The sequence below is a fragment of the Pongo abelii genome, chromosome 15 (genome assembly GCF_028885655.2).
Source record: "Pongo abelii isolate AG06213 chromosome 15, NHGRI_mPonAbe1-v2.0_pri, whole genome shotgun sequence".
NCBI classification, from domain to species: domain Eukaryota; kingdom Metazoa; phylum Chordata; class Mammalia; order Primates; family Hominidae; genus Pongo; species Pongo abelii.
In genome coordinates this window covers 79,126,573-79,150,823 of record NC_072000.2, presented here as the reverse complement: position 1 = coordinate 79,150,823, position 24,251 = coordinate 79,126,573, and the positions used below count along the sequence as shown (strand labels likewise).

The window sequence follows — 24,251 nt, the reverse complement described above, 5'->3', positions numbered from 1 at the left end:
ACAGCCTTTATTCTTTTGGGACTGGTTTTTTTCAATGACACATTGCAGAGTTAGTGGGAAATGGCTTTCCCATCACTTTGCTGCAGAAATCTCAGTATTTATCGGAATGCAGTAATGCAGTTCTACAATGAAAATTGAATTTAACTTTATCTCAGGGCCAAATGCTCAGTTCTCCCTTTCTCCCTCTAATGGCCTAATTCGACATTAGCATGAAAGGTAAGATGTGGTACAATTTTAACAGCCCCCTTCAGATCTTTTGTTTTTGAAAAAGGAAGTTTTTCCAAGGGGGACTGATTGGGTTTAAAATTGGGTTTAAAATGCTTGTTTTCCTGATTCTAACCTTATTTAGTGCTAGGATTACCACACTAAAGACATTACTGGTTCCCAAGACACAAGAGCTGCAGAAGAGAGAAAGAGATGTGATAAACATCTCTGCTCTCAAACCTGCCCAAATGTTATTGTCTGGTCATTAAGTAGTTTCTATTTCAGAGCTCTGCCCTTGGAGGCAAAGGCTGGGACAATAGAGGAAGGGAGAAGGTCTCAGAAAGGTCCCTTATGGGTTAGCTGATCAGGAAAAGACCCAAAGGGCACTCGATCTAAACCAAATTAGGCTGCAGCAAGACCGCAGGCCATTGTTAAGTGACACCTTGATTAGCTGCTGAAAGGAGATCCAGCTATTACGCTTACTTTCCAATCAAAGCTGTTGGGCCAACTGCATCTTTCAGGGCCACAAATATTTACATGTTTCGTCTTAAGAAATTGGGTAGAATTTCAAAGTCCAATTCAATTTGTGTACAATTTGGCCCTAATGCACTGAAACATAAGCTGCAGACTTTGTGATTCATTAGTCAAGGTCCTTCCCCTACATCCTATGAACAAGAGAGAAATCTTTGGCTTGAATGTCATCCAGTCTCTTCAGAAAGTTTCCCAACAGCATGGATGACATCTAGTAAAACAGGTCACAGAGCCCTACCCTGAACAATGCCACAGCACACTATCAAGAAAACACTCCCTTCTCCCTATTTTTCAAACCCTTTCCAAAGAAAAGCAAATTTCTCTAATGAAAAGTAGATTCGCAGACTAAACCCTCAGGACAAAAAGAAACAAAGAGATGACCTGAGACTTGATTTGCTTCCTGAATTAAATATAAACTCATACCCTGGCATTCAAAACATTCTGAAGTAAGGATCCAACCTTCTTTACCATTCTTTGCTATACAAAATCCTCACAACAGAAATGATTTTTGACAATTTCTCAAATGTGTCTTCTACTTGCCCATCTCATGGTCTATACTGTTAACATCGTCTGGAATGACCTTTCTCCACAAGGCTGACAAAATGCTAGTCATTCTTGAAGACCTGTTTAAAAATTATTTTTTGGCCAGGCATGGTGGCTCATGCCTGTAATCCCAGTGGGAGACCAAAGCAGGAGGATGGGTTGACCCTAGAAGTTCAGGAGACCAGCCTGGGCCACACAGCGAGACCTTGTCTCTACAAAAACTAAAAAAATTGGCCAAGCCTGGTGGCACACGCCTGTGTTCCTAGTAGTCCCAGCCATTTGGGAGGCTGAGGCAGGAGGATCACTTGAGCCTCCCAAGTAGCTGAGACTATAGGTCCACGCCGCCATACATAACTTTTTTTTTTGAGACACAGTCTCACTCTGTTGCCCAGGCTGGAGTGCAGTGGTGCGATATCAAGCCACTGCAACCTCCTCCTGGGTTCAAGCAATTCTTGTGCCTCAGCCTTCCGAGTAGCTGGGATTACAGGCATGCGCCACCATGCCTGGGTAATTTTTGTATTTTTAGTAGAGGCAGAGTTTCACCACGTTGGCCAGGCTGGTCTCGAACTCCTGGCCTCATGTGATCCACCCACCTCAGCCTCCCAAAGTGTTGTAATTACAAGCGCAAGCCACCGCACCCAGCCCTCACTTGGCTAATTTTTAAATTTTATGTAGAGACAGTCTTGCTATGTTGCCCAGGCTGGTTTCCAACTCCTAAGCTCAAGTGATCCTCCTTCCTCACCCTCCCAAAGCTCTGGGATTATAGGCACGAGCCATGGTGCCCAGCCTATATCCCCACTGAATTCCACAGCACAGTACTCCGTATACAGTATGCACTCAAAACATGTCTGTCAAATTTCTCTTCCTGACAGTACTTGAACACATCGAAACCTTGAAGAAAACAGGTAAGTCAACAATTAGCTCACTACAGAAATGGGCATACACACACCTAATGAATTAATACCTTTGGTTAACATTCTAAGGTTCTTTAAAAACACAACTTGTTTTCCATTTCGCTATCAAAGCTGGGTAAAATGAAAGACAAGCCCAGCCTATCTTTGCCTTTTCATCTACTCGATTCTGAATCACTTAGGAAAATATGTAAGTGATGGGCTCAAACGATCCTCCCATCTCAGCCCCCCAAGTAGCTGGGGCTACAGGTGTGCACCACCACACCTGGCTAATTTTTGTATTTTTTGTAGAGGTGGAGTTTCGCCTTGTTACCCAGCTGGTCTTGAACTTCTGGACTCAAGCAATCCGCCTGCCTCGGCCTCCCAAAGTGCCAGGATTACAGGTGTGAGCTGCTACATCTAGCCAAGGCTAAGGTTAAGGTCATGGAGGAGGCAGGCATAGTATCAGGAAAGCCAATTAGAGAAGAAGCCAGTGGGTCACTCTGTGAAAGTTAACAATAAACAGGCCAGGCGCGGTGGCTCACCCCTGTAATCCCAGCACTTTGGGAGGCAGAGGCAGGCAGATCATGAGGTCAGGAGATTGAGACCATCCTGGCTAACACGGGGAAACCCCGTCTCTACTAAAAAAATACAAAAAACTAGCCAGGCGTGGTGGGGGGCGCCTGTAGTCCCAGCTACTCGGAGGCTGAGGCAGGAGAATGGCGTGAACCCGGAAGGCGGAGCTTGCAGTGAGCCGAGATCACGCCACTGCACTCCAGCCTGGGAGACAGCGAGACTCCATCTCAAAAAACAAAAACAAACAAACAAAAAACAATAAACAAACAAATACCTCTTCCCTGACAAGTCAGTTTTAGAATCTGCACTAGATAAGGACTGGGGCAAGTTCGTGTTCTCTAACAAAAAAGGGCCTAGGGGATTAAAAGGGACTAGAGACACTACCTCATGTCAATCTCATTAAAAGTTGTCAGCATTGCACATGTATTCTGGGCCTCCTTCAGACGTTGAGCAATGCGCTGCCGCATCCTGTTCATTTTCTCCTGAAAGTGAGAGTGGAACAAGCATTGACAATCTGATCTCTCTGGGTCAAGCATTCCCCGTGTAGTCAGAAAGAACACGGCTTGCCACGAGTAGATGGCCAAGGACTACAGTATCTGAGTACAAGAGCTCCAGGCTTCCCTTTCCTGTGGTGGCCCTTTCTCCTCCAAGCAAACACATGCAAACACAAAACTACTCACTCAGATGTGCCTGAGGCTTGACCAAGAATGAAGGCTCAGAAACAGTGATTTAAAAACCAAAACCCATTTATGAAAGAATGTAGTGTAGTGTAGTCTAGTCAACATAAGAATCATAAGAAAAAGGGCACTTTCTATTGATAAAGACTTGCATGAGAATAGCTATTTGTGGAACAGAACCTCATGAGCAACAAACTTTCCAGGCTATCATATTTTTAGGAAGTATTCTCAGGCAGAGGAACCACAATCCTGACCATACTTCCTTGAGGTTTTATGTCTGCACCTGACAGCTATTGCTACTGAGTATTATCCCTTAGCTACAGCTAAGTATCCCGGAAGTATAGGAATAGAGCTCACTAAACCACCTCTCTGAAGTGTGTGACATCGTGGGAGGAAGGGGGTGAGTTACTAAGCTACCATCCCCTACAAATATTTAACTTACCCAAGGCTTTCACTGGTAGCATAATATAATAGGAAAACCACTGAACGAGTGTTCAGAAGACCTCAGGTTCTAATCCTATCATTTGATGGTTATGTGACTATGAAGAAGTTATATCCTAAACTCCCTTTGTCAAGGTTGAGGGAATGAGCTGCCAGCCATTCAAAGGTAGGCACCACCACACCCATACTCCACTAATCTCAACACTGCCCCCTGCCTCTTTCCTGGAAGTGGTCCTCAGAGGCTTACCCGATGTTCTGAACGCAGACCTTTGCCAGCTCCTGGCTCAGCTAGTGGAGGAGCAGCAGTGGGTTTTACTGCAGACACTGAAAATGAAAAGAGGATAAAGCTGCATCAGACAAAGAAAGAAACATCTACTGAGTTTGTGCCAGTGCTTTCATATGTACTGTGACTTAATCTTCAAGATATTCTGAGGTATATTAGTATCACTCCAACTTCACAGATGAACAATCTGTTCAGATAAATTAAGTGACTAGCCTAAAGACACACAGCTAGTAACAGAAAGCTGAGATGCACAGCAGGCCTTTGGATACAAAGTCTAGAATTCTTTCTACAAAGCAGCCAACCTGGCCTGTTCAGAACCATCATCAGTCTAGAGTTTACCCTGTGAGGGAACATATTAGACGAGATGTTCTCCCACATGACATGTGGGAGTTGGAAGCCTACCAGGTTTGCCAGAAGGAGGTTGTGAGGGCGAGGGCACCAGTGGCATCTGAGTGGGTATGGGTGCTGCAGGGGGAGGAACTGCCGCTGCTGTAGGTTCTGCTTTTGGGGCTGCAGCAGCAGGAGCTTCAGCCGGCTTGGCCTTAGCAGGAGCAGCTGAAAAACAAGAAAAGTATATGCCACTGGCACTGTCTGAAATGAGAAGCAACCAAGCAAAATTTAGTGGCAAAAACTCTAGCTCCAATCAAGTAACAAATGTCTACTGGGTATCAGTAATATGCAAAGCACTATAAGGCACACACACAATGACATAAGGCACTATTCTCTAGTCCTCAGGGTCCCTAAATGTCCATCAGATAACTGGCTCAATTTATAGCTCCCTTCCCAATTTCACAGGTTTCTACTGAATAAATTCAGCAAGTACTTTCAAAGCACCTTTCAAGCCCAAGAAAATGTAGACTTCCAAGGGGAAAAAAAAAAAAACACCTAGGCAATTTAAAATATTGAAATGCATACATAAACATAATATATTTCTAATTACTGATACTCTCCATCCTCTATTTTAACATTACATATGCAAGAATACTATTAAAAAACAGGCTGGGCGCAGTTGCTCATGCCTGTAATCCCAGGATTACAGGCCAAGGGATTACTCTCCTTGGGAGGCCAAGGCAGGCGGATCACAAGATCAACAGATCAAAACCATCCTGGCCAACATGGTGAAACCCCGTCCCTACTAAAAATACAAAAATTAGCTGGGCGTGGTGGCATGCACCCGTAGTCCCAGGTACTCGGCAGGCTGAGGCAGGAGAATCACTTGAACTCTGGAGGCGGAGGTTGTAGTGAATCAAGATCAGGCCACTGCACTCCAGCCTGGCGACAGAGTGAAACTCCGTCTCAAAAAATAAAATAGTCATCGAGGGTTGACTTAGGTTTAAGAAAGCGCTTCATCCAGGATGACTCATAAATCACTGAGGTGGCCAAGTAATAATCTCACAACTTTAAATGAAATGTTTGTTTCTGTTTTTCACCCATCTGGACATTATATCCAGGGTTAGTGCTCAGACAAACTTCTGCAACAGGAGGACTATCCTTATTTCCCAGCCTTCTACCATACATGTTTTCTACTCTGAGCTTCTGGTCTTGCCTGACTAACCTCAATCATGCGGTCTATCTGCCTTATTAGTGTAACAATGAAAAAGAAATAGACTTTTGTGACTCGTTGGTCTACGGGTACGATTCTCGCTTAGGAAAAAGAAATAGACTTTTTAGTGGTTATAAAATTTAACTAAGAGTCAGATAAAGTTATTAATCTCTAATCCTATCAGGTCCAGTACAAATTCGTTTCTCATTTCTTCCCAAAAGAAATACCAACCCTTCCTAAAGATATGAGAGAATAGATGTGAAAAGAAACAACACTGAATTCCCCATAAAAGACAATGAGCATTTCCTTTGAGCATTATGTCAGTGCTCAAAAAGTTTTGAAGCATTTCAGAGTATAAGGTTTATTTTTTAAAAAATAAACTTTTCTTTTAGAATTTGACATTTAAAGTTCACACTATATATAAATTTACCCCTTATTCCCTCAACTAAGGGCAGCTGGAATGACAGAGTCTTTGACATATCGGGGAATTAGCATATTATGCTCAGTCCCAATCCCAAGAGGGAACACTGGAGACCTTGACCACCAGGAGAACTTCTTTACCACCAGTTTTCCTGAGTGTGAAAAGTGGAGTGCCTCCTTCGACTTTTCCCCCATCAGGTACCAAAAGAGCTTCAATCACGCCATTTGCTGGTGATGGAACCTGCACAGATGTCTGGAAGAGGAAGACAGATGGAGGAAGTCCAAATGTTTATCCAGCATTAGAAAATTAGCTGTATAGAATCTCCAATGAAGCCGGGCACGGTGGCTCATGCCTGTAGTCCCAGCACACTGGGAGGCCAAGGCAGGCGGATCACTTGAGGTCAGGAGTTCAAGACCAGCCTGGCCAACATGGTGAAACCCCATCTCTACTAAAAACTACAAAAATGTAATCCCAGCTACTTCGGAGGCTGAGGCACGAGAATCGCTTGAACCTGGCAGGTGGAGCCGATATTGCGCCATTGCACTCCAGCCTGGGTGATAGAGCGAAACGTTGTCTCAAAACAACAACAACAAATCTCCAGTGAGTCACAAGAGTTGCAACACAATATATAAGGCCCTGCACACAAATATCTTAAGGCCATAATTTCAGAGCAAGGGTGATAAGTCATCGCTATTGTCAAGATTCACTCTTTCTGTCCTTTCTCAGAAACGTTCAGGCAATATTCAGTTAATAGGTTTCCAAGTGATACAGGAAAAACTGGAAACAGTTCATTTACCCTCCCCACCCCCTCACCACACACTACAAGACTAAAGCTACTAAATGAAGTACATAGTACACACACAGCAAACAATTTAAAGTTAAATGCAGGTCAGGCGCGGTGGCTCATGCCTGTAATCCCAACACTTTGGGAGGCCAAGGCAGGCAGATCACCTGAGGTCAGGAGTTTGAGACCAGCCTGGCGAAACCCTGTCTATCTGTCTATACAAAAAATACAAAAATTAGCCGGGCGTGGTGGCATGCGCCTGTAAGCCCAGCTACTAGGGAGGCTGAGGCAGGAGAATCGCTTGAACCCAGGAGGTGGAGGTTGCAGTGAGCTGAGATCAGGCCATTGCACTCCAGCCTGGGCAACAGAGCAAGTCTCAAAAAAAAAAAAAAAAGTTAAATGTAAAAAGTTTTTTTTTAATTGAATGAATCCAATAATTTTACAACTGAAGTTAGAGCTAGTTAAAAATTATCTCTAAACAATGGTTAAGTCCCTGTTTCTTTCATTAGGTTAACTAAGGGAAGCCCATGAAAAACTGGTACGAATATAAGATAAGCCTACCTTGTCAGTTTCAATCTCACAAACCACTTCATCTTCTGCAACTGTGTCTCCAACAGCTGAAAAGACAATCAAAGGCTACAAGGCTACCTGTTAGCCGGGAGCCTCCAGTAGCCACAAAACCCATTTTGGCAGGTATGTTACAAGAACCCTTTCCTACAGGGCCAGTGCAAAGTACATATGTAAAGAAAACGGCAGAGCTATAAATTCTACAACTATCCTGGGGGGAGGGGAGAATTTTAGATAGCACTTAAACTTAAGAAGTGAGAGGAGCCAGGCGCAGTGGCTCACACAGTGGCTCAGGCCTGTAATCCCAACACTTTGTGGTAGGCTGAGGTGGGCAGATCACCTGAGGTCAGGAGTTTGAGACCAGCCTGACCAACATGGTGAAACCCCATCTCTACTAAAAATACAAAAAACTTAGCCAGGCATGGTGGTGGGCACCTGTAATCCCAGCTATTCGGGAGGCTGAGGCAGGAGAATCACTTGAACCTGGGAGGCAGAGGCTGCAGTGAGCCGAGATCATACCACTGCACTCCAGGCTGGGAACAGAGCGAGAGTCTGTCTCAAAAAAAAAAAAAAAAAAGAGGAAACTAAATCTTACCTTTCTCCCACCTGACATCTCCCTCTGTGACGGATTCTGCAAACGCTGGGGTTTTGACTGTAACCAAGTCATCCTCTAGGAAAAATAAAAAAGAAAATCACAAGTAGTTCATTTTTCCTTTTTAATATTTTTCTTTAATTAAACTCAATCAATTGTTGTTCTTCCCATAAAATTCCATTCCCAAGAAGGCAGGTACTTACTGCATACAGCTGTAGTTCTGAAAAAGCGAACACTGAAGACACTGTTGTTAATGCTACAAAAGAAACACACGTTAACTCCTTTAGCAGGCGAACCACTCACATTTTAGTCTAGTTAATGCCCCATGGGTCACCTTCCCCTTAAACAGTGACTCTTGACCAGGGGTGTCCATCAGTGTCACTTGGGGAGGAACTTTTTCAAAGTTCACTTGTCTGGGCCTCTCCCCCAGGGATTCTGACTCAGCAGGTCTGGAGTAGAGCCTAAAGACCCAGGTACCTTAAATGGTGAGCTCCCCAAGTATGCTCAGGCCCCTGTGTTGCAATGCAATGCCAGCTCTCACAAAACAGACTTACATTTGGTTCTTTAAAGAAAAAAATAAGCACCTTGGTCCTTTGCAGACCGAAAGGACTTAGCTTCTTGATTTGGTTTTCTGTTTTTTAAGAGTTAAGAGTCTTGCTCTGTCACCCAGGCTAGAGTGCAGTAGCATGATAATAGTTCACTGTAACCTCAAACTCCTGGACTTAAGGGATCCTCCCACCTCTGCCTCCCGAGTAGCTGGGACTACAGGCACATGCCACCCAGATAATTTTTTAAATTACTTTTTGTAGACTATGGATTTCATTGCCCAGACGGGTCTCCAAGATCCTGCCCAAAGTGCTGGGATTACAGGAGTGAGTCACCATGTCCAACCAGGTCTCTTTCTTAACTAAATCCAAGATAGATATATGGCCTGCCCAGGGTACAAGCCATTGTGCAAGGTATAATGGAATTTCTGCCCTCAAGATAACAGATTTAGATCAGATAAGGCAGCAAGATTAACAAGGTTAACTCGGAAGTAAAACAAGGTGTTATGCCAAAAAAAAAAAAACACCCAAAAACAAAAAAACCACACACAAACCCCATATGGTATCTCCTACTCGGTTCTCTTGCTAGAACACAGCAGATCAATACATTCCGGACTCATTCAAAACGAACCTCAAAGACCAAGGCATTTACTGATATGGCCTTTACAGTAAATAATATAAGCTGGAGAATCAGCTCACCCTGTATGCACAAAGCCATTAACAGTGGTTACCTCTGAGGGGTGAGAGATGTAGACATATGTGGTATCTCTGGTTATGTGTTGCACACTTACACAATTTGGGAGAATGATTTGGATGGATGGAGACTTTCACTTTTTATACTTCAGGATTGTCTGAATATTCTACAACAAGCATTTTTATAATAGAAAAGTAAAAGAGATTTAAGTTGCCTTTAGGTATTTTTACTTTTATAATGTCAAAATAACTATAAGGTCTATGTATAACCAAGAAAAAATGAAGATATTTAAAAACTACAAGAATACAAATTGTTCTACATATAGTTTGTAACCTTGTAAAGTACATGCCCACAGGCAAGAACTAACAGGTAACATGCAAGTGCAGAGGCTGCTCTGAAAGTCATCCGGGAACCCGGAGTGGTGGCCACCACTACCAAGAGGCATTCGCGGGGGGGGGGTGGCTAGAGGACAAGGATAAAAAAGTCTTCTCATAGACACCCTTTTTACTTTTTGAATTTTTAATCAGGTAAATATAATACTATTAGTAAAAACATAAAACCAAAAATTGTTTTACAATAAAAGATTTATTAAATAAAGTGGGTACCTTATTCACAAAAAAGGCACAACACACACAAAGATACTGGATTAGGGTGACATGATTGGGGTGATCCCACACAAAGTTTACTTTTTCTTCATTATTTACTTTCAAGTATTTAGTGCATTTATTGTAGATTCATGATTGCCCCAATTTTCATTTGATTGCAGATGAGTAATACATTTTGAATCTCTAAATAATTAGATGTTCACTACAGAATATTAGAAATAGCAAAAAGAATACTTACAATGGGATCATACCACACAGTAGAAAATGAAATTATTTTGTAACCTGCTTTTTCCCACTTTTCATAGTGTGAACAAGTGAACATGCTATAGTTTAGCCAATCCCTTGCTCTTTGCCATTTTGAGATAAATCTGATAATATTTATCTTATCAGATATTAAATCTGAGATAAATATACCAGTTCTTCAGTATAGATTCCTAGAGATGGAACTGCTAGATGAAAAGGAACACACAGGCCAGGCGGTGGCTCACGCTTGTAATCCCAGCACTTTGGGAGGCTGAGGCGGGCGGATCACCTGATGTCAGGAGTTTCAGAGATCAGCCTGGCCAACAAAATGAAATCCCGTCTCTACTAAAAATACAAAAATTAGCCAGGTGTGGTGGCATGCGCCTGTAATCCCAGCTACCCAGGAGGCTGAGGCAGGAGAATTGCTGGAACCCGAGAGGCAGAGGCTGCAGTGAGCCAAGATCGCGCCACTGCACTCCAGCCTGGGTGACAGAGCAAGACTCCGTCTCGAAAAAAAGAAAAAAAGAAAAGGTACACACACTTCAAAGACTTATGACTATCAAACTGTCCTCCAAAATAACACAGGGATTCATATTTCTAGTACTGAGTGCAACATTTACTCAATTTAAAAAAATCAGCCAGGCACCATAGCTCACACCTGTATCCTCCACTTTGGGAGGCTAAGGCAAGTGGATGGATTGCTTGAGCCCAGGAGTTTGACACCAGCCCAAGTATCATGGCAAAACAACCCCATCTCTACAAAAAATACAAAAACCAATCGGGCATGGTGGCATGCGCCTGTAGTCTCAGCTACTCAGGAGGCTGAGGTGAAAGGATCTCTTGAGCCCAGGAGGCTGAGGATGCAGTGAGCCAAGATCAGGCTACTGCACTCCAGCCAAAGTGGCAGAGCAAGATCCTGTCTCAAAACAACAACAAAAACCCTCATTGTGATGTAGAGTAAGTAAGAAGCTCATCCGCTGACCTCTTCACTTTGAGGATTCTCCCTGTAGAGTAAGCAACCTGACAGCTGTTGAACAGGTTACTAGAGAGCATTCTCTTAGCACCACCACGAAAACACTTGGAATGCAAAGCAGCATTTAAGCAACATTCATACGCAGAAGTTAATCTGAAACACACATGGGTAGCCTTTCTCCAAACTCTGCATTATGCAATAACAGCATTCCCTCCAAACTAGTCAGTCCCAGGACTCAACCAGTTTTATGCTTTTACTGTTTTTAAAAATGAGTAACTATGCTACTGAGAGGATGCTCTCAATCTCCACAATAAATGTAACCTCAAGCCTTTCAGCTGCACTTACATCCAAATAGAATATCTAGGAGCACCCTTCTATATCCCATGAAAAGAGGATTCCAACTTAACTTTCATTATAATCCAAACACGTGGAGAGCGGGCACACTCCCAGTCCAACACCTGACATGGAGCTGATGCTCAAGGAACATCACATGGGAAAAGTGAACATTGAGGTTAGTCTAGGGACTCAACATAATCACCTCAACTTCTAGGTCTAGAGGCCAGTGAAGAAATCAGATGGTCAAATTTAGAACTTTATGTCTTAATAAATAACCTGTGGCCACATATCTGTACTCCCCAGTGATACTTACACAACCTTCCTGCTGTTAGGGTAACCTGGTCCCTGGCATAAGGAGACCCCTGCAAGAAACAAAATAACTCTTAACCAACAACTCTTATCTCACAAAGGATACATGCTGGGAATGGAAAAGGGGTCTGCTCACCCCCAACCCTGAGACAGAGCACGATCAACGGCAACGGATATAATCTTTATCATAGAGTCCTGCTTCTCAAATTTTTCCAAAGTAGCCTTAGTGGCAGAGAGCAAATGGGTATGTGAGATTGAGTGGGTATGTGTTTGGCTGGGGAGGAAAGAGAAAAAATTTGATGGCACAGCCCAAAGTGATTATATAATCTCATCTACCTTAAAAAGTCAGAACTTTTCATTATTCCTGTAAGTTTTCATAATAAAATGTCTCTACTCGCCAAGTCTTCAAATACAACTGAAGCTTGAGAAAGACATGGGATGGCTTATCCTGTGACTATACATAACCCAATTTGAGAAGCAAGGAGGATGTTTGGTCTGGGTTTGAAAAGATTGGGTTGGAAATCTTATCACCTGAATCCTAGTAGCAAAGACTTGGCTACTTTAGGCTCGGGGTCTCCAGCTTGTCCTAGAGCTGAGAAAATCATGTCCCCATCTTTCAGTTTGACTTCCCATCCCTTTCTGAAGTCTTCCACCCTGCTCACTCTCAACAAGGTGAGAGACCTTTTCTGCCCACCAGCTGTCCTTATCATAGTTAACTGCACTTCCCCAACTGATGACTAGTAACTACAGCTGCCTCTTCTGAATTCTTTCTTATGTCTTTTTTCTTTCAGATTAACAACTCTTTCTGAACCATGGGCTCAGGAGACACCAAATGAGAGCTAGCCCTCTCTTATGCCCACCTCCTCACAAGCATCCCAAGATAGGTAAGCCAGTCACCTCTATGTCCAGCAGCCAATGACTATGCAGTGCAAATTCTAAGCATAGTATGTTTTTGAACTAGAATAGCTGGCGGCTTACACTGATTTTGGGAACCTGGAGTCCAATTCAGAGTTCATCCTACAGCAAATTTCATGTGTACAGTGCTTTAGGGTTTATAAAAAGCTTTCCCATAATGACCTCATTTTGATTTTAGTCTCACAACTCTCTGAAGTGGAACGACCATCTGCCATTATTCCCATTTCATGTAAGTAGGACTTCTGGAGGTTAAGTGACTAGCCCAAGGTGAATCCCTGAGCCCAAATGCAAATCCCCAAGTGCAAGGCTCTTTGTATTGTCCTGCCCACCTATAAAGTGGAGAAAATGTTTACTGACATTGTTCAGGGTTCCCACTTGAAAAATATGTTGGTTATTGACAGTCCACTACAAGCTGACATTGTGCTAGGTGCCTTATGTTCTCATAACTCTTAGGATAAAGTCCACACTTTACACGATCCTGTACCGTCCAGCCCACTCTATCTTTCCTGCCAGACAGGCTTCTTCCCATGTCTATCACTGGTCAAGTCCTTTCCTGTCTGAAAACCTTTGCACAAGCAATGCCCTTTGCCTGGAATACATTTTCTTGGCTCTTTTATATTCAGGTCTCAGTTAAATGTCACTTCTTCAGGGAAGCCTTTACTGACATTCCCAACCTTCCCAAGCTGGTCTACATCATCCCACCCTCTCATCACACCCTTTATTCCTCTCTCGTAGTAACCACAATTTATGCCCTTGTCGGAGCATAAATATATATTTGCTCTCTCTCTCCAGCTAGCCCATAAAATCTCGAGGCTACAGTCCATTTGTACCCCTGTTACCTAGAACAGCGGCTGGCATATAGTAAGCACTCAATAAATGATCTGTTGAGTCCATGAGTAAATGAGAACATGGTGGGTTAAGAGTTCAGGCTGGGTCAGGTAGACCTGGCTTGATCAACAGCTGGGTGGGTGACCATGGCCAAGGCTTTTAAGCTCTCTTGTCTTGGGTTATGCATTTGTAAAATAGAGAAAATACTTCTTACTGTTTTGAGATGATTAAAAAATTCACAGAAAGCACTCATATAAATGCTTGGCACAAAGAAAGCCCACAACAAGGTCAACCCATTCAACAAATACTCAGGCTAGGCATACAACAGAAAAAAAGCTATGGATGACACTTTTTTCTTTTTAACTGCTAGGATAAAATCTAAACTCCTTCAGTCTCTATACCATCTTCTATCTCTTGCCACTCTCTCCCTTAACCAAAATACTCTGGCCAAATCACCTTTTTTCCAGTTCTTAAGTTCTGCCAACCTCTTTTCTTCCTCAGGGTCTTTGTGAATGCCATTCTCTTTCTCCTGGGCTTCACTGGGTTAGCTCCGTCACATTCTGCTAGCCATAACTTTTTTTTTTTTTTTTTTTGGAGATGGAGTCTCGCTCTGTCGCCCAGGCTGGAGTGCAGCGGCGCGATCTCGGCTCACCGCAAGCTCCGCCTCCCGGGTTCACGCCATTCTCCTGCCTCAGCCTCCCGAGGAGCTGGGACTACAGGCGCCCACCACTACGCCCGGCTAATTTTTTGTATTTTTTAGTAGAGATGGGGTTTCACCGTGTTAGCCAGGATGGTCTCGATCTCCTGACCTCGTGATCCGCCCGCCTCGGCCTCCCAGAGTGCTGGGATTACAGGCGTCAGCCACCGCGCCCGGCCATGCCCATAACTTTTAAGTCACCTCCTCAAAAAGGGCTCTTCTGTCCACCCTCGTTTCCTTCTCAGCAGTTACCAAAATTTGCCTTTGTTCGCTTGTTTAGCAATTGACACTATCCAACTAGCCTAGGAGCTCCATGAGGGCAAGAACGGTACATTTCTGTATCCACTCCTGTATCCCTAGTGTCTAGCACAGTGCCTAACACAGTAGAAACTCAACTACGAGCTAAATGAATAAACGATAGCTCATGATTATGTAGCATTGTGTCTCACTACTCTCTGAACCGAACTGTCTTTAATTATGAGAAACACAGGCACCCCCGAGTTCCTCACATACTGCTCTGCCCAGGAGGAGAGCATTTTAGGTGACGGCAAGGGCAGAACTTACCAGGCAGGGAACGTCTCCCTAGAGGGCAGTTCCCCTGTTGAGAAAGAAGACATTATCGACGTCACCCAAGATGAAAAAAAAAAAACCAGCTTTTTCTTTTAAGTACACGCTCAAAGCTGTCCCAGTGGTGGTGACAGGTGAATCTCGTAACTCCGAAGGTAAATGCAACACACCATGCTGGCAGTCCCAATCAACACGCTGGGCCTGCCAAACTATCTCAACTTCCCAACGGGACTCATTAATACCCACTGATTTTAACAGAGCAAGAGAAGACGGGCGCCGAATCCCGCCTTAGGACTCCGCCGCGCCTCCTCCCTAACTCTGAGTCAAGTATCTGGACGGGCGCGGCTCCCCAGCTCCCGCGCGGAGGGTGGGGTACAGCAGGAAACGTTCCCCGCAGGCTGCCTGGAGAAGGCAGGGGGCCGCTGGGCTCCGCAAAACGGTCCCGAGGGCAACCACGGCCCCGGGCCGCCCAGCCCGCGCGGCCTCCGCGTCCCAGTGCCCTTGGTGCCCGGCCCGGCCGGCGCGCCGCGCCCCTGCCTTCCAGGTCGCCTGTCTGCCCGCCAACAGACTCCTCACCCGTCGGGGCCCCGGCTCGGCCAGACCGTACCTTCTGGAAGGCGGAGAGCGAGCGGCTGAACGCCCGGGATACACAGCGGGACCGGGACAGCATCACGGCGGCGGAGCCGAGGGCGGGCGGACACCGGATATAGGGCCCGGCAACAACCGGAAGTGGGGCGGGCCGCAGTACCCGCCGCCCGACGAGGGGTGTTCGGAGCGAACCACTGGCAGGGGGTGGGCGCACGGCGGCGCCCAGTAGCCCGGCTGCAGCACAGGAGTCTCACTCTCTGGAGCAGGCAACCCTAAGGCGCTCTCGGGGCCCTCCGCATTGCCTGTCAACCTGAGGTGGTTCTCCTGAAGGTGTATACGACTGTCCCGCCACCACATTGCCCCCGCGGTCAGGCCTTCCCCTACCCTTCCACAGAACTGGCTCTGAGCTTGGCGCCCTTCTCTCTTGGGACCCGAGGGCGCCGCGCCTTTCTGCCTCTGTACCTTGGGAAGAGAGCAAAAGGCGGGCACGGACATTGAACTGAAACCTTGGCAGACATGCATGCCTGATCTTACACTTGTGTGGCTTGGGGCAGATGACATTGCCCCCCACCCCCAGTCTCAGGTCTCCTAACTATTTTTTTTAAAAAAAGGCACTTGTTACTTCCCTGTCTTCCTAACCCCGAGTCAAAGAAACAGAATCCCAGGAATTTCTAAAGGGCTCCCATTGCCTTTTTACGAGTCGGATATCTTCACCAACTACAGCCTTACTTCTCAACAGCTTCTGATCTCCCCCCAACGCAAATTCCAGCCAAACTAATTGTTCCTCATACATCTTGTGCATTTTGGAAGTTGTTCGTTTGTCACCCTATCCCTAGAATATAAACTCCCAGCTGTTTTTTTTTTAAGAAACCGGGTCATAGTTCACTGGAGCCTCGACACGCTGGGCTCAAGCAATTCCTCTGCCTCAGCTTCTGGAGTAGCTGGGACTACAGGTGCCACCATGCCAGGCTAACCTCCCCACTTTGAGTGTGCCATTCTTCCCGCTGACTTGAAGTGAAAGCACATAGCATCCCCTTCCCCTCTTTAAGTATTCAGGCCCCTTGAGTATTCACCTTTAAGGCTCACCTTCCTAATAAAATAGATGTTCTTTAAACCTCTGGCTGAATTATTAACACATAAATGTATGAATGAATGAATTAACCACTTGGTGCCTGTTCATGATGATTTCTTTATCTGAGGCATTTTGCCTGGCCCTCAGGACCTTTATTTTTTATTTTTCTAATTAATTTATGTTTTAATGTAAATTGAGACGGGGTCTCACTGTGTTGCCCAGGCTGGCCTCAAACTCCATCAGGACCTTTACGGTGCCTTCACTCACCTGAACCCTGAAAGCGCTGCCACTGGAATTCTGGAAGGATGGGCCAAAGTCCTAACTAGAAATACAGAAAACAGCTCTGCCCTGCTGCTACCCAGAATTAACTCCTCAGTTGCTTTCACCTGAATTATTTGAAAAGCTCCCTAAGCAGTTCTAAGCCTCCACTCTCGCTTTCTCTAGCCCATCATCCTTTATATCTGTGTCAAAGATCCTTCTGAGCCTGGTGCGGTAGCTCACACCTGTAATCCCATCACTTTGGGAGGATGAGGTGGGTGGATCACTTGAGGTCAGGAGTTCAAGACCAGCCTGGCCAACATGGTGAAACCCTGTCTCTACTAAAAATACAAAAATTAGTTGGGTGTGGTAGCGAATGCCTGTAATCCCAGCTACTCAGGAGGCTGAGGCAAGAGAATTGCTTGAACCCAGGAGATGGAGGTTGCAGTGAGCCAAGATTGCACCACTGCACTCCAGCCTGGGCAACAGAGTGAGACTCCATCTCAAAAAAAAAAAAAAAAGAAAGAAAAGAAAAAAAAGAAATCCTTCTGAAATGCAAACCTAATCCTGTCACTCCCCTGATTAAAGTCTTTCATTGTTTCTCCTGGTTGGATAAAGAAAGGGAGATAAAGTTTATCTCCCTTGTAGGATAAAGTACAAACTCCTCAACTTGACCAGGCACCTGATAATCAGGCCTCTGATTATGTTCTGATTCTCTCCCTACATTCTCACAGATTGTGAGCTTTAGTCAAACCACACTACTGGCCATAGCCTTGCTGAGCTATTTGCATGGGCTGTTTCCTCCTCCTATTTGCCTAGGGACTCCTAGTCATCCTTTAAATCTCCTTCTTAATCCCTTCCTAACCCCTCTGGCAGAGTTAACAGATACATTTTCTATGCTTCCAAAGCACTGTGTCTGGGTCTGTACATTGCATTTTATTGTAATGTCCTGTTTACCTGTCTGTCTCCCATGCTGCATAGAGCAGCAGGTGGAAAGAGACTACTCTCTATTTTCCTGAATTTTCCAAACACAACACCTGGGACACCAGAGTTCCTGGGACTCTGTAGGTACTCAATAAATATTTGTGGAATGACTAAATACTTCCATGTTTACAACATTGGTGGACACAGCTGAAGAATCCAAGAATGGTAGTCAGGGGCTATGGCAATTTCTTGCCAGTGTTGCTGTTAATATTTTTCTTAGATAGCTACCCAGTCCTTTCACAGTCTTTTTTTTTTTTTTTTTTTTTTTTGAGATGGAGTCTCGCTCAGCTGCCCAGGCTGGAGTGCAGTGGCATGATCTCGTCTCGGCTCACTGCAACCTCTGCCACTCGGGTTCAAGTGATTCTCCTGCCCCAGCCTCCCGAGTAGCTGGGACCGCAGGTGCGTGCTACCATGCCCAGCTAATTTCTGTATTTTTAGTAGAGACAGGGTGTCAGACAGGGTGTCACTGTATTTTTAGTAGAGACAGGGTGTTGGCCAGGATGGTCTCGATATCTTGACCTCATAATCCGCCCGCCTCGGCCTCCCAAAGTGCTGGGATTACAGGCTTTCACAGTGTTTAACAATTTTCGAGATTCTTATAGAAGGTGTAGAGGCTTCAGGCTGGGCGCAGTGGCTCACGCCTGTAATCCCAGCATTTTAGGAGGCTTAGGCGGGCGGATCACGAGGTCAGGAGATCAAGAACATCCTGGCTAATACGGTGAAACCCCGTCTCTACTAAAAATACAAAAAATTAGCCGGGCATGGTGGCGGGTGCCTGTAGTCCCAGCTACTCGGGAGGCTGAGGCAGGAGAATGGTGTGAACCTGGGAGGTGGAGCTTGCAGTGAGCCGAGATCGTGTCACTGCACTCCAGCCTGGGTGACAGAGCTAGACTCCGTCTCAAAAAAAAAAAAAAAAAAAAGATGTAGAGGCTTCAAGGCTTCAAGCCTGGTTATAATGTGGCAAAGCACTTCTGGAGTTTTAGTGATCACCCAAGTTAATCTTAGATATTACAGTCTTAAGACACCACACACACACACACACACACACACACACACACACACACTCGAGCATGGTTTCATACAAAATCCCATTCAGAGGGTAAAAGTTTAAATTGATTTCCTCGAGATTCACATATGAGCTTCCACGGACTCCAAGCTGCAACCCAATAAGCTAGTGCACTCCTTCATTTAGAGCTTCCCAAGACACAGCACCATCTACTGGGGCAAGAGTTTATGAATATAAATTGTGGCAGGGCTCAAAAGAGATTTTTTTTTTTTTTTTTTGAGTGGAGTCTCACTCTGTCGCCAGGCTGGAGTGCAGTGGCACGATCTTGGCTCACTGCAACCTCTGCCTTTTGGGTTCAAGCGATTCTCCTGCCTCAGCCTCATGAGTAGCTGGGACTACAGGCGCCCACCACCACGCCTGGCTAATTTCTGTATTTTTAATAGAGACAGGGTTTCACCATGTCAACCAGGATGGTCTCGATCTCTTGACCTAGTGATCCCTCCACCTTGGCCTCCCAAAGTGTTGGGCTTACAGGCGTGATCCACTGCACCCGGCCCAAAAGATAATTTTTAAAAACATTTTCATTATAAAATACGTATTAAGAAGGATATAAAAATCTATATGTTCAGTTTAAAAGAAAAATAATAAAAGGAATTCCCATACTTGCTGCCCAGCTGAAGGAATGGAAAAGTTCCCTGTGGTCTCCTCCATCATCACACCCAGTTAGCCACTACTATACTGAATTACATATTAACCATCCCCTTGTTTTCATTATAGCTTCAATATGCTTATGTTCTAAACTATACACATTTTTGCCTGTGTTTTTAAATTAAGAAAAAGATGTCTCCAGCAGTGGCCTGATATAGAAAAAAATAAAAAATGAAAATGAAAGATGTATTTACTTTCAAATTAAATAAGAAAAAAGGTGTGTTTTTAGAAAGGATTAAGTAGCTCATTTACCTCAAATCCCCTGATTTTCTTATGTGTGTTCTGAACCATACATTCACATCCTTGCCTATGTATTTATGAATATTATTGGCCAGCTAGTAGATAGGGCTATAGCCTATGCTTCCATCTTTGGGCTCCTTAAAATAGGGACTATGCCCTATATTCACTCTGTGTTACCTATGATACCTAGATTCCATCTGTCTGTCTCTTCATTCAGTTGTAATTCAAAATAATGGACCGATGAATACACAATGAAAATCTAGACATGTTTTTGTGTGGGTATTTTTTTTTTTGGTCTATTTTTTAACTTAGTAGAAATGGAATCACAGTGCCTGTATCATTCTGTAACTTACTTCTTTTTTTTTTTTTTTGAGACGGAGTCTTGCTCTGTTGCCCAGGCTGGAGTGCAGTGGTGTGATCTCGGCTCACTGCAAGCTCTGCCTCCCAGGTTCATGCCATTGTCCTGCCTCAGCCTCCCAAGTAGCTGGGACTACAGGTGCCAGCCACCATGCCTGGCTAATTTTTTGTGTTTTTTAGTAGAGACGGGGTTTCACCGTGTTAGCCAGGATGGTCTCAATCTCTTGACCTCGTGATCTGCCCGCCTCAGCCTCCCAAAGTGCTGGGATTACAGGTGTGAGCTACCGCGCCCACCCTTTTTTTTTTTTTTTTTTTAATGGGGTCTCACTCTATCGCCCAGGCTGGAGTACAGTGGTGCAATCTCGGCTCACAGCAACCTCTGCCTCCCGGGCTCAAGCAATCCTCATCCTCCCACCTCAGCCTCCCAAGTAGCTAGGACCAAAAGCGCATGTCACTACACCTGGCTAATTTTTTTTTCTTTCTTTTTTTTTTTTTTTTTTTTTGTATTTTTGGTAGAGATGCGATCTCTCCATGTTGCCCAGGTTGGTCTTGAACTCCTGGGCTCAAGTGATCTGCCCGCCTCAGCCTCCCAAAGTGACAGGTGTGAGCCACTGAGCCCAGCCTCTGTGACTTACTTCTTTCAGTCAACACTGTATTTTGAGGATTTGTCCACGTTGATGAGTTGAGCTGTAGTTTACTAATTTTCATTGCTATATTTCACAACATCCCCTCCACTTCCCAAGCTGAAGGAGGAGGGGAAGGCAAAATTTGGGTTACATTCGGGAGTAGGTGGGTTTGGCAAGTGAGTTCTCCCAGATCTGTCAGGGATGGGTGCTTTTGGCCCAGCAACAGCTTCCTCAGCAGTGTTCAGGCCTCTGTGGGAGGAAGGGACCACGCAGCCTCTCCTTCCTGCAGATCTGAGATGCCATGGTTTGCTTTTGGGCTGATTCCAGTCTTCTCAGGATGCTTGAGGGACAGGGAGAAAGATGTTCATATTGGAGCTGCCTCTCTGGGGAATTTGAAAGCAGAAGTCAGGAGCTTCCCGCTGGAGGCCAGAGCAATGAGAGAAGCTGGGTGATTCAGTGCCCAAGTTTTCAAAGGGCTCTGTGGTCCATAGGCAAGGACAAAAGAGATGGCATTTCAGGAAGGCCCTCTCTGAGCTGGCTTTTCTGGGCACCTGAGTTGGGGTGGCATTGAGAAATGGCACAGGGGGCAGCCAACCAGCTGGCCTCTATTTGCATATTCATAAGCCCCCCATGCTGGTTGGCTACGCTAAGCAGCCCCCACTGTCCCCAGAGTCAGCGGCTGCAGCAAGACTGGGTCTGTCAGACAGTGCCTTGTGCTAAGAAGGGGCCAGAGGCTCCCCTCACCCAGCCACGGGCACCCGGCCTGCCTGGAGAGGAAGCAGGGAAACCAGAAGCACTTCCCGACCATGGCTGTGTCTGCCCAGGGCTGGTGAAGAGTGGGCTGCTCCGTCTTCTAGAGTGGTTGGCCCCACCTGGCCACAGAGCCCAAGACAAGGACCTCCCAGAGGACCTCTTCCCTGTGAGTAACATCATCCTTTCCATTTACCTTGCCAGAGTACTTTTTAAAAAATTATGGAAGATTATGAAAATTGTCAAATATGCAGAGAAGTAGACAGAGTAGCATAGCAATACCCACCTCTATACTCATCACCTAGATTTAACAATTGTTCATATGTATTTGCTTATTTTTGTTGGCTGAAATACTTTCAGGCAAATTATAGACATGGAGACGTTTCACTCCCTAATTCCTCACTCCATAATACTGTGTATGCATCTCTGGAGCCCTTTTGAAGCTCTTCTTTCATTAGATTCTCACCCAAGTTCTGAGTGAAGGGATGATTATCACCTCCATTTTATAAAAGCTGAAATGCAGAAAGTGCGGCTTTAGGGCCAATGACTGGGAGTAGTGCCCAGACCTCCTAACTCCCAGCCCAAGTGCTTGGACAGCCACATGAAAGGATCTCTGATGTCCAGGGGTGTTTTCCTAGAGAGCAAGGAGGCATTGCAGCTGCTGTGTGACCTTGGGCATGTCACCTTACCTCTCTGGGCTCCTGGTTCCTCATCCATAAAGTAAAGGCATGTCATGAAGATCCTTGGACCCCTAACGCTAGCCTGTGACATTTCCCTTGGTTTTTAGAAAAATGAGAAAAGACAATGTAAAGAGTTTTTCACAAAGCTAAACTTATTTGCATATTATGCCTTTCCCCCTTTTATTCTTTTAAAAACAAAGTGGTTAAGATTTTATTTTATTTTATTTTTATTTTTATTTTTTTTTTGAGATGGAGTCTTGCTCTGTTGCCCAGGCTAGAGTGCAATGGCACGTCTCGGCTCACTGCAACCTCCACCTCCCGGGTTCAAGCAATTCTCCCCGCCTCAGCCTCCTGAGTAGCTGGGATTACAGGCATGTGCCACCACGCCCAGCTAATTTTTGTATTTTTAGTAGAGACGGGTTTTCACCATGTTGGCCAGGATGGTCTCGAACTCCTGACCTCAGGCGATCTACCCATCTCAGCCTCCCAAAGCACTGGGATGACAGGCGTGAGCCACCCTGCCCGGCTAAGATTCTTTAAGAAATAAAAATCATGTGTCAGTGAAGGGAGATGAAAAAATTTTAAAGAGGAAATAAAAGTGATGGTAGATAGTAGTCTTTTGTATACTTATTTTTTGTGCCTTTACCTGCAAAATAAAATGTCAGTAACTCTCAAACTGGTCCAATATCTTTCCTCTTCATTTTATTTTTTATTTTTAGTAAACCAATTTTTTATTCATTTTAAATAAGTTTTAAACTACTTTTGTTTTGGGGGCTTTTAAAACGAAAACTGAGTTAGGTCCACTCCAATGTCCACTGATTTATTTTTATGAAATTTGTATGGGCCGGGCGCGGTGGCTCACGCCTGTAATCCCAGCACTTTGGGAGGCCGAGGCAGGTGGATTACGAGGTCAGGAGTTCAAGATCAGCCTGGCCAAGATTGTGAAACCCTGTCTCTACTACAAATACAAAAACTAGCCGGGCGCGGTGGTGGGCACCCGTAATCCCAGCTACTTGGGAGGCTGAGTGAGAAGAATCGCTTGAACCCGGGAGGCAGAGGGTGCAGTGAGCCAAGATCACGCCACTGCACTCCAGCCTGGCAATAGAGTGAGACTCCATATCAAAAAAAAACAAAAAACAAAAACTTGTATGACGCTGGAAGGTCATCCCGAAGCTCTGAAATCATATCTATCTTGATTTTCCATTCTGCAGCTTTCTTTTCAACATGTTCTCTGAGGATTTGTGTAAAGAATATACTGCTGTTCTTGCCATTTCCAAAGCAGTCTTTAGAAAAGCCATATCTATCCTTTTATTATTTTTGGTCCCAAAAGGCGGATTCATAATTACTGTATCAAATGACTTGACATCCTGTTAGATAACAGGCACACATCACATTGAACCATGTCAATATTTGTTAAACTCTTCCACATTCCTATTAAATATTTCCAATACATCTTCATCTCTGTCAAATCCAACACAGAACCCTGCTCCTAACACTGCAGTTCTGATGCTAAGCATTCCACAACTACAGCCTAGATCTGCAAAAACTTCCCTTTCAATGTCATCATAAGTGTTATGGATTGCATAGAGCATACATGCTGCAATGTGAAACTTGGTGGGATACTGTTCTACAAGTAGCTTGGCCTTTTCGAATCCATCCACTTATTGCAGGTGACTCTCTAGTTCCTTAAGCCTTAATTCCTTCATTTTGTATTTTTAAAAATATGGACTCTCAGGGTTTGAAGGCACCGGATCTCAGGAGGCGACCGGCACCTTGGCCGGGGCCAGAAGACCTCTTCATTTTATTAATGGTTGAAATCTAAAAATATAAAAATCTGGAGACCAGCCACTGTACCAGATGCTCCTAAGCCCTTTCCAGCTCTAGAGTTCTATGGCTGTGGGGGCTCCTGAACCCACCCTAGGAGGAAAGGAAACCAGTTTAACGAGTGCCTATTTCCAGCACCTGAGAATGCAAGGCCCACCACATGTGATCCTCACCACAATCCTAGGAGAGTGGCTGTTATCAACCCCATTTTACAGCCAGAGAAACTGAAAGGGAAAAGGCAGAGTTAATTTAAGTTCACATAAGAGCTAACAAAGAGCTGGGCGCGGTGGCTCACGACTGTAATTCCAGCATTTTGGGAGGCTGAGGCGGGCAGATCATGAGGTCAGGAGATCAACACCATCCTGGCTAACATGGTGAAACCCCGCCTCTACTA

General features: G+C 45.0%; 1 protein-coding gene and 1 pseudogene across 4 annotated transcripts in view; both read right to left on the bottom strand.

Annotated features, from left to right (window-relative positions):
* Window positions 1-15,495, bottom strand: part of DLST (dihydrolipoamide S-succinyltransferase) — a 21,733-nt gene extending 6,238 nt beyond the window's left edge. Inside the window, exons 1-10 of one of the 4 annotated variants that reach the window (XM_002824946.5) lie at window positions 15,372-15,495; window positions 14,762-14,795; window positions 11,762-11,810; window positions 8,256-8,308; window positions 8,056-8,130; window positions 7,455-7,510; window positions 6,250-6,361; window positions 4,548-4,700; window positions 4,110-4,186; window positions 3,129-3,226 (exon numbers count right to left, since the gene is read on the bottom strand). In XM_002824946.5, coding sequence (XP_002824992.3) covers window positions 3,129-3,226; window positions 4,110-4,186; window positions 4,548-4,700; window positions 6,250-6,361; window positions 7,455-7,510; window positions 8,056-8,130; window positions 8,256-8,308; window positions 11,762-11,810; window positions 14,762-14,795; window positions 15,372-15,434 — 770 coding nt within the window. In that variant the 5' untranslated portion in view covers window positions 15,435-15,495. The remainder of the gene's footprint in view (window positions 1-3,128; window positions 3,227-4,109; window positions 4,187-4,547; window positions 4,701-6,249; window positions 6,362-7,454; window positions 7,511-8,055; window positions 8,131-8,255; window positions 8,309-11,761; window positions 11,811-14,761; window positions 14,796-15,371) is intronic. The other 3 variants (XM_054530850.2, XM_054530849.2, XM_063715638.1) reach the window with 3 other exon arrangements.
* Window positions 15,434-24,251, bottom strand: LOC100460443 (rRNA N6-adenosine-methyltransferase METTL5-like; annotated as a pseudogene).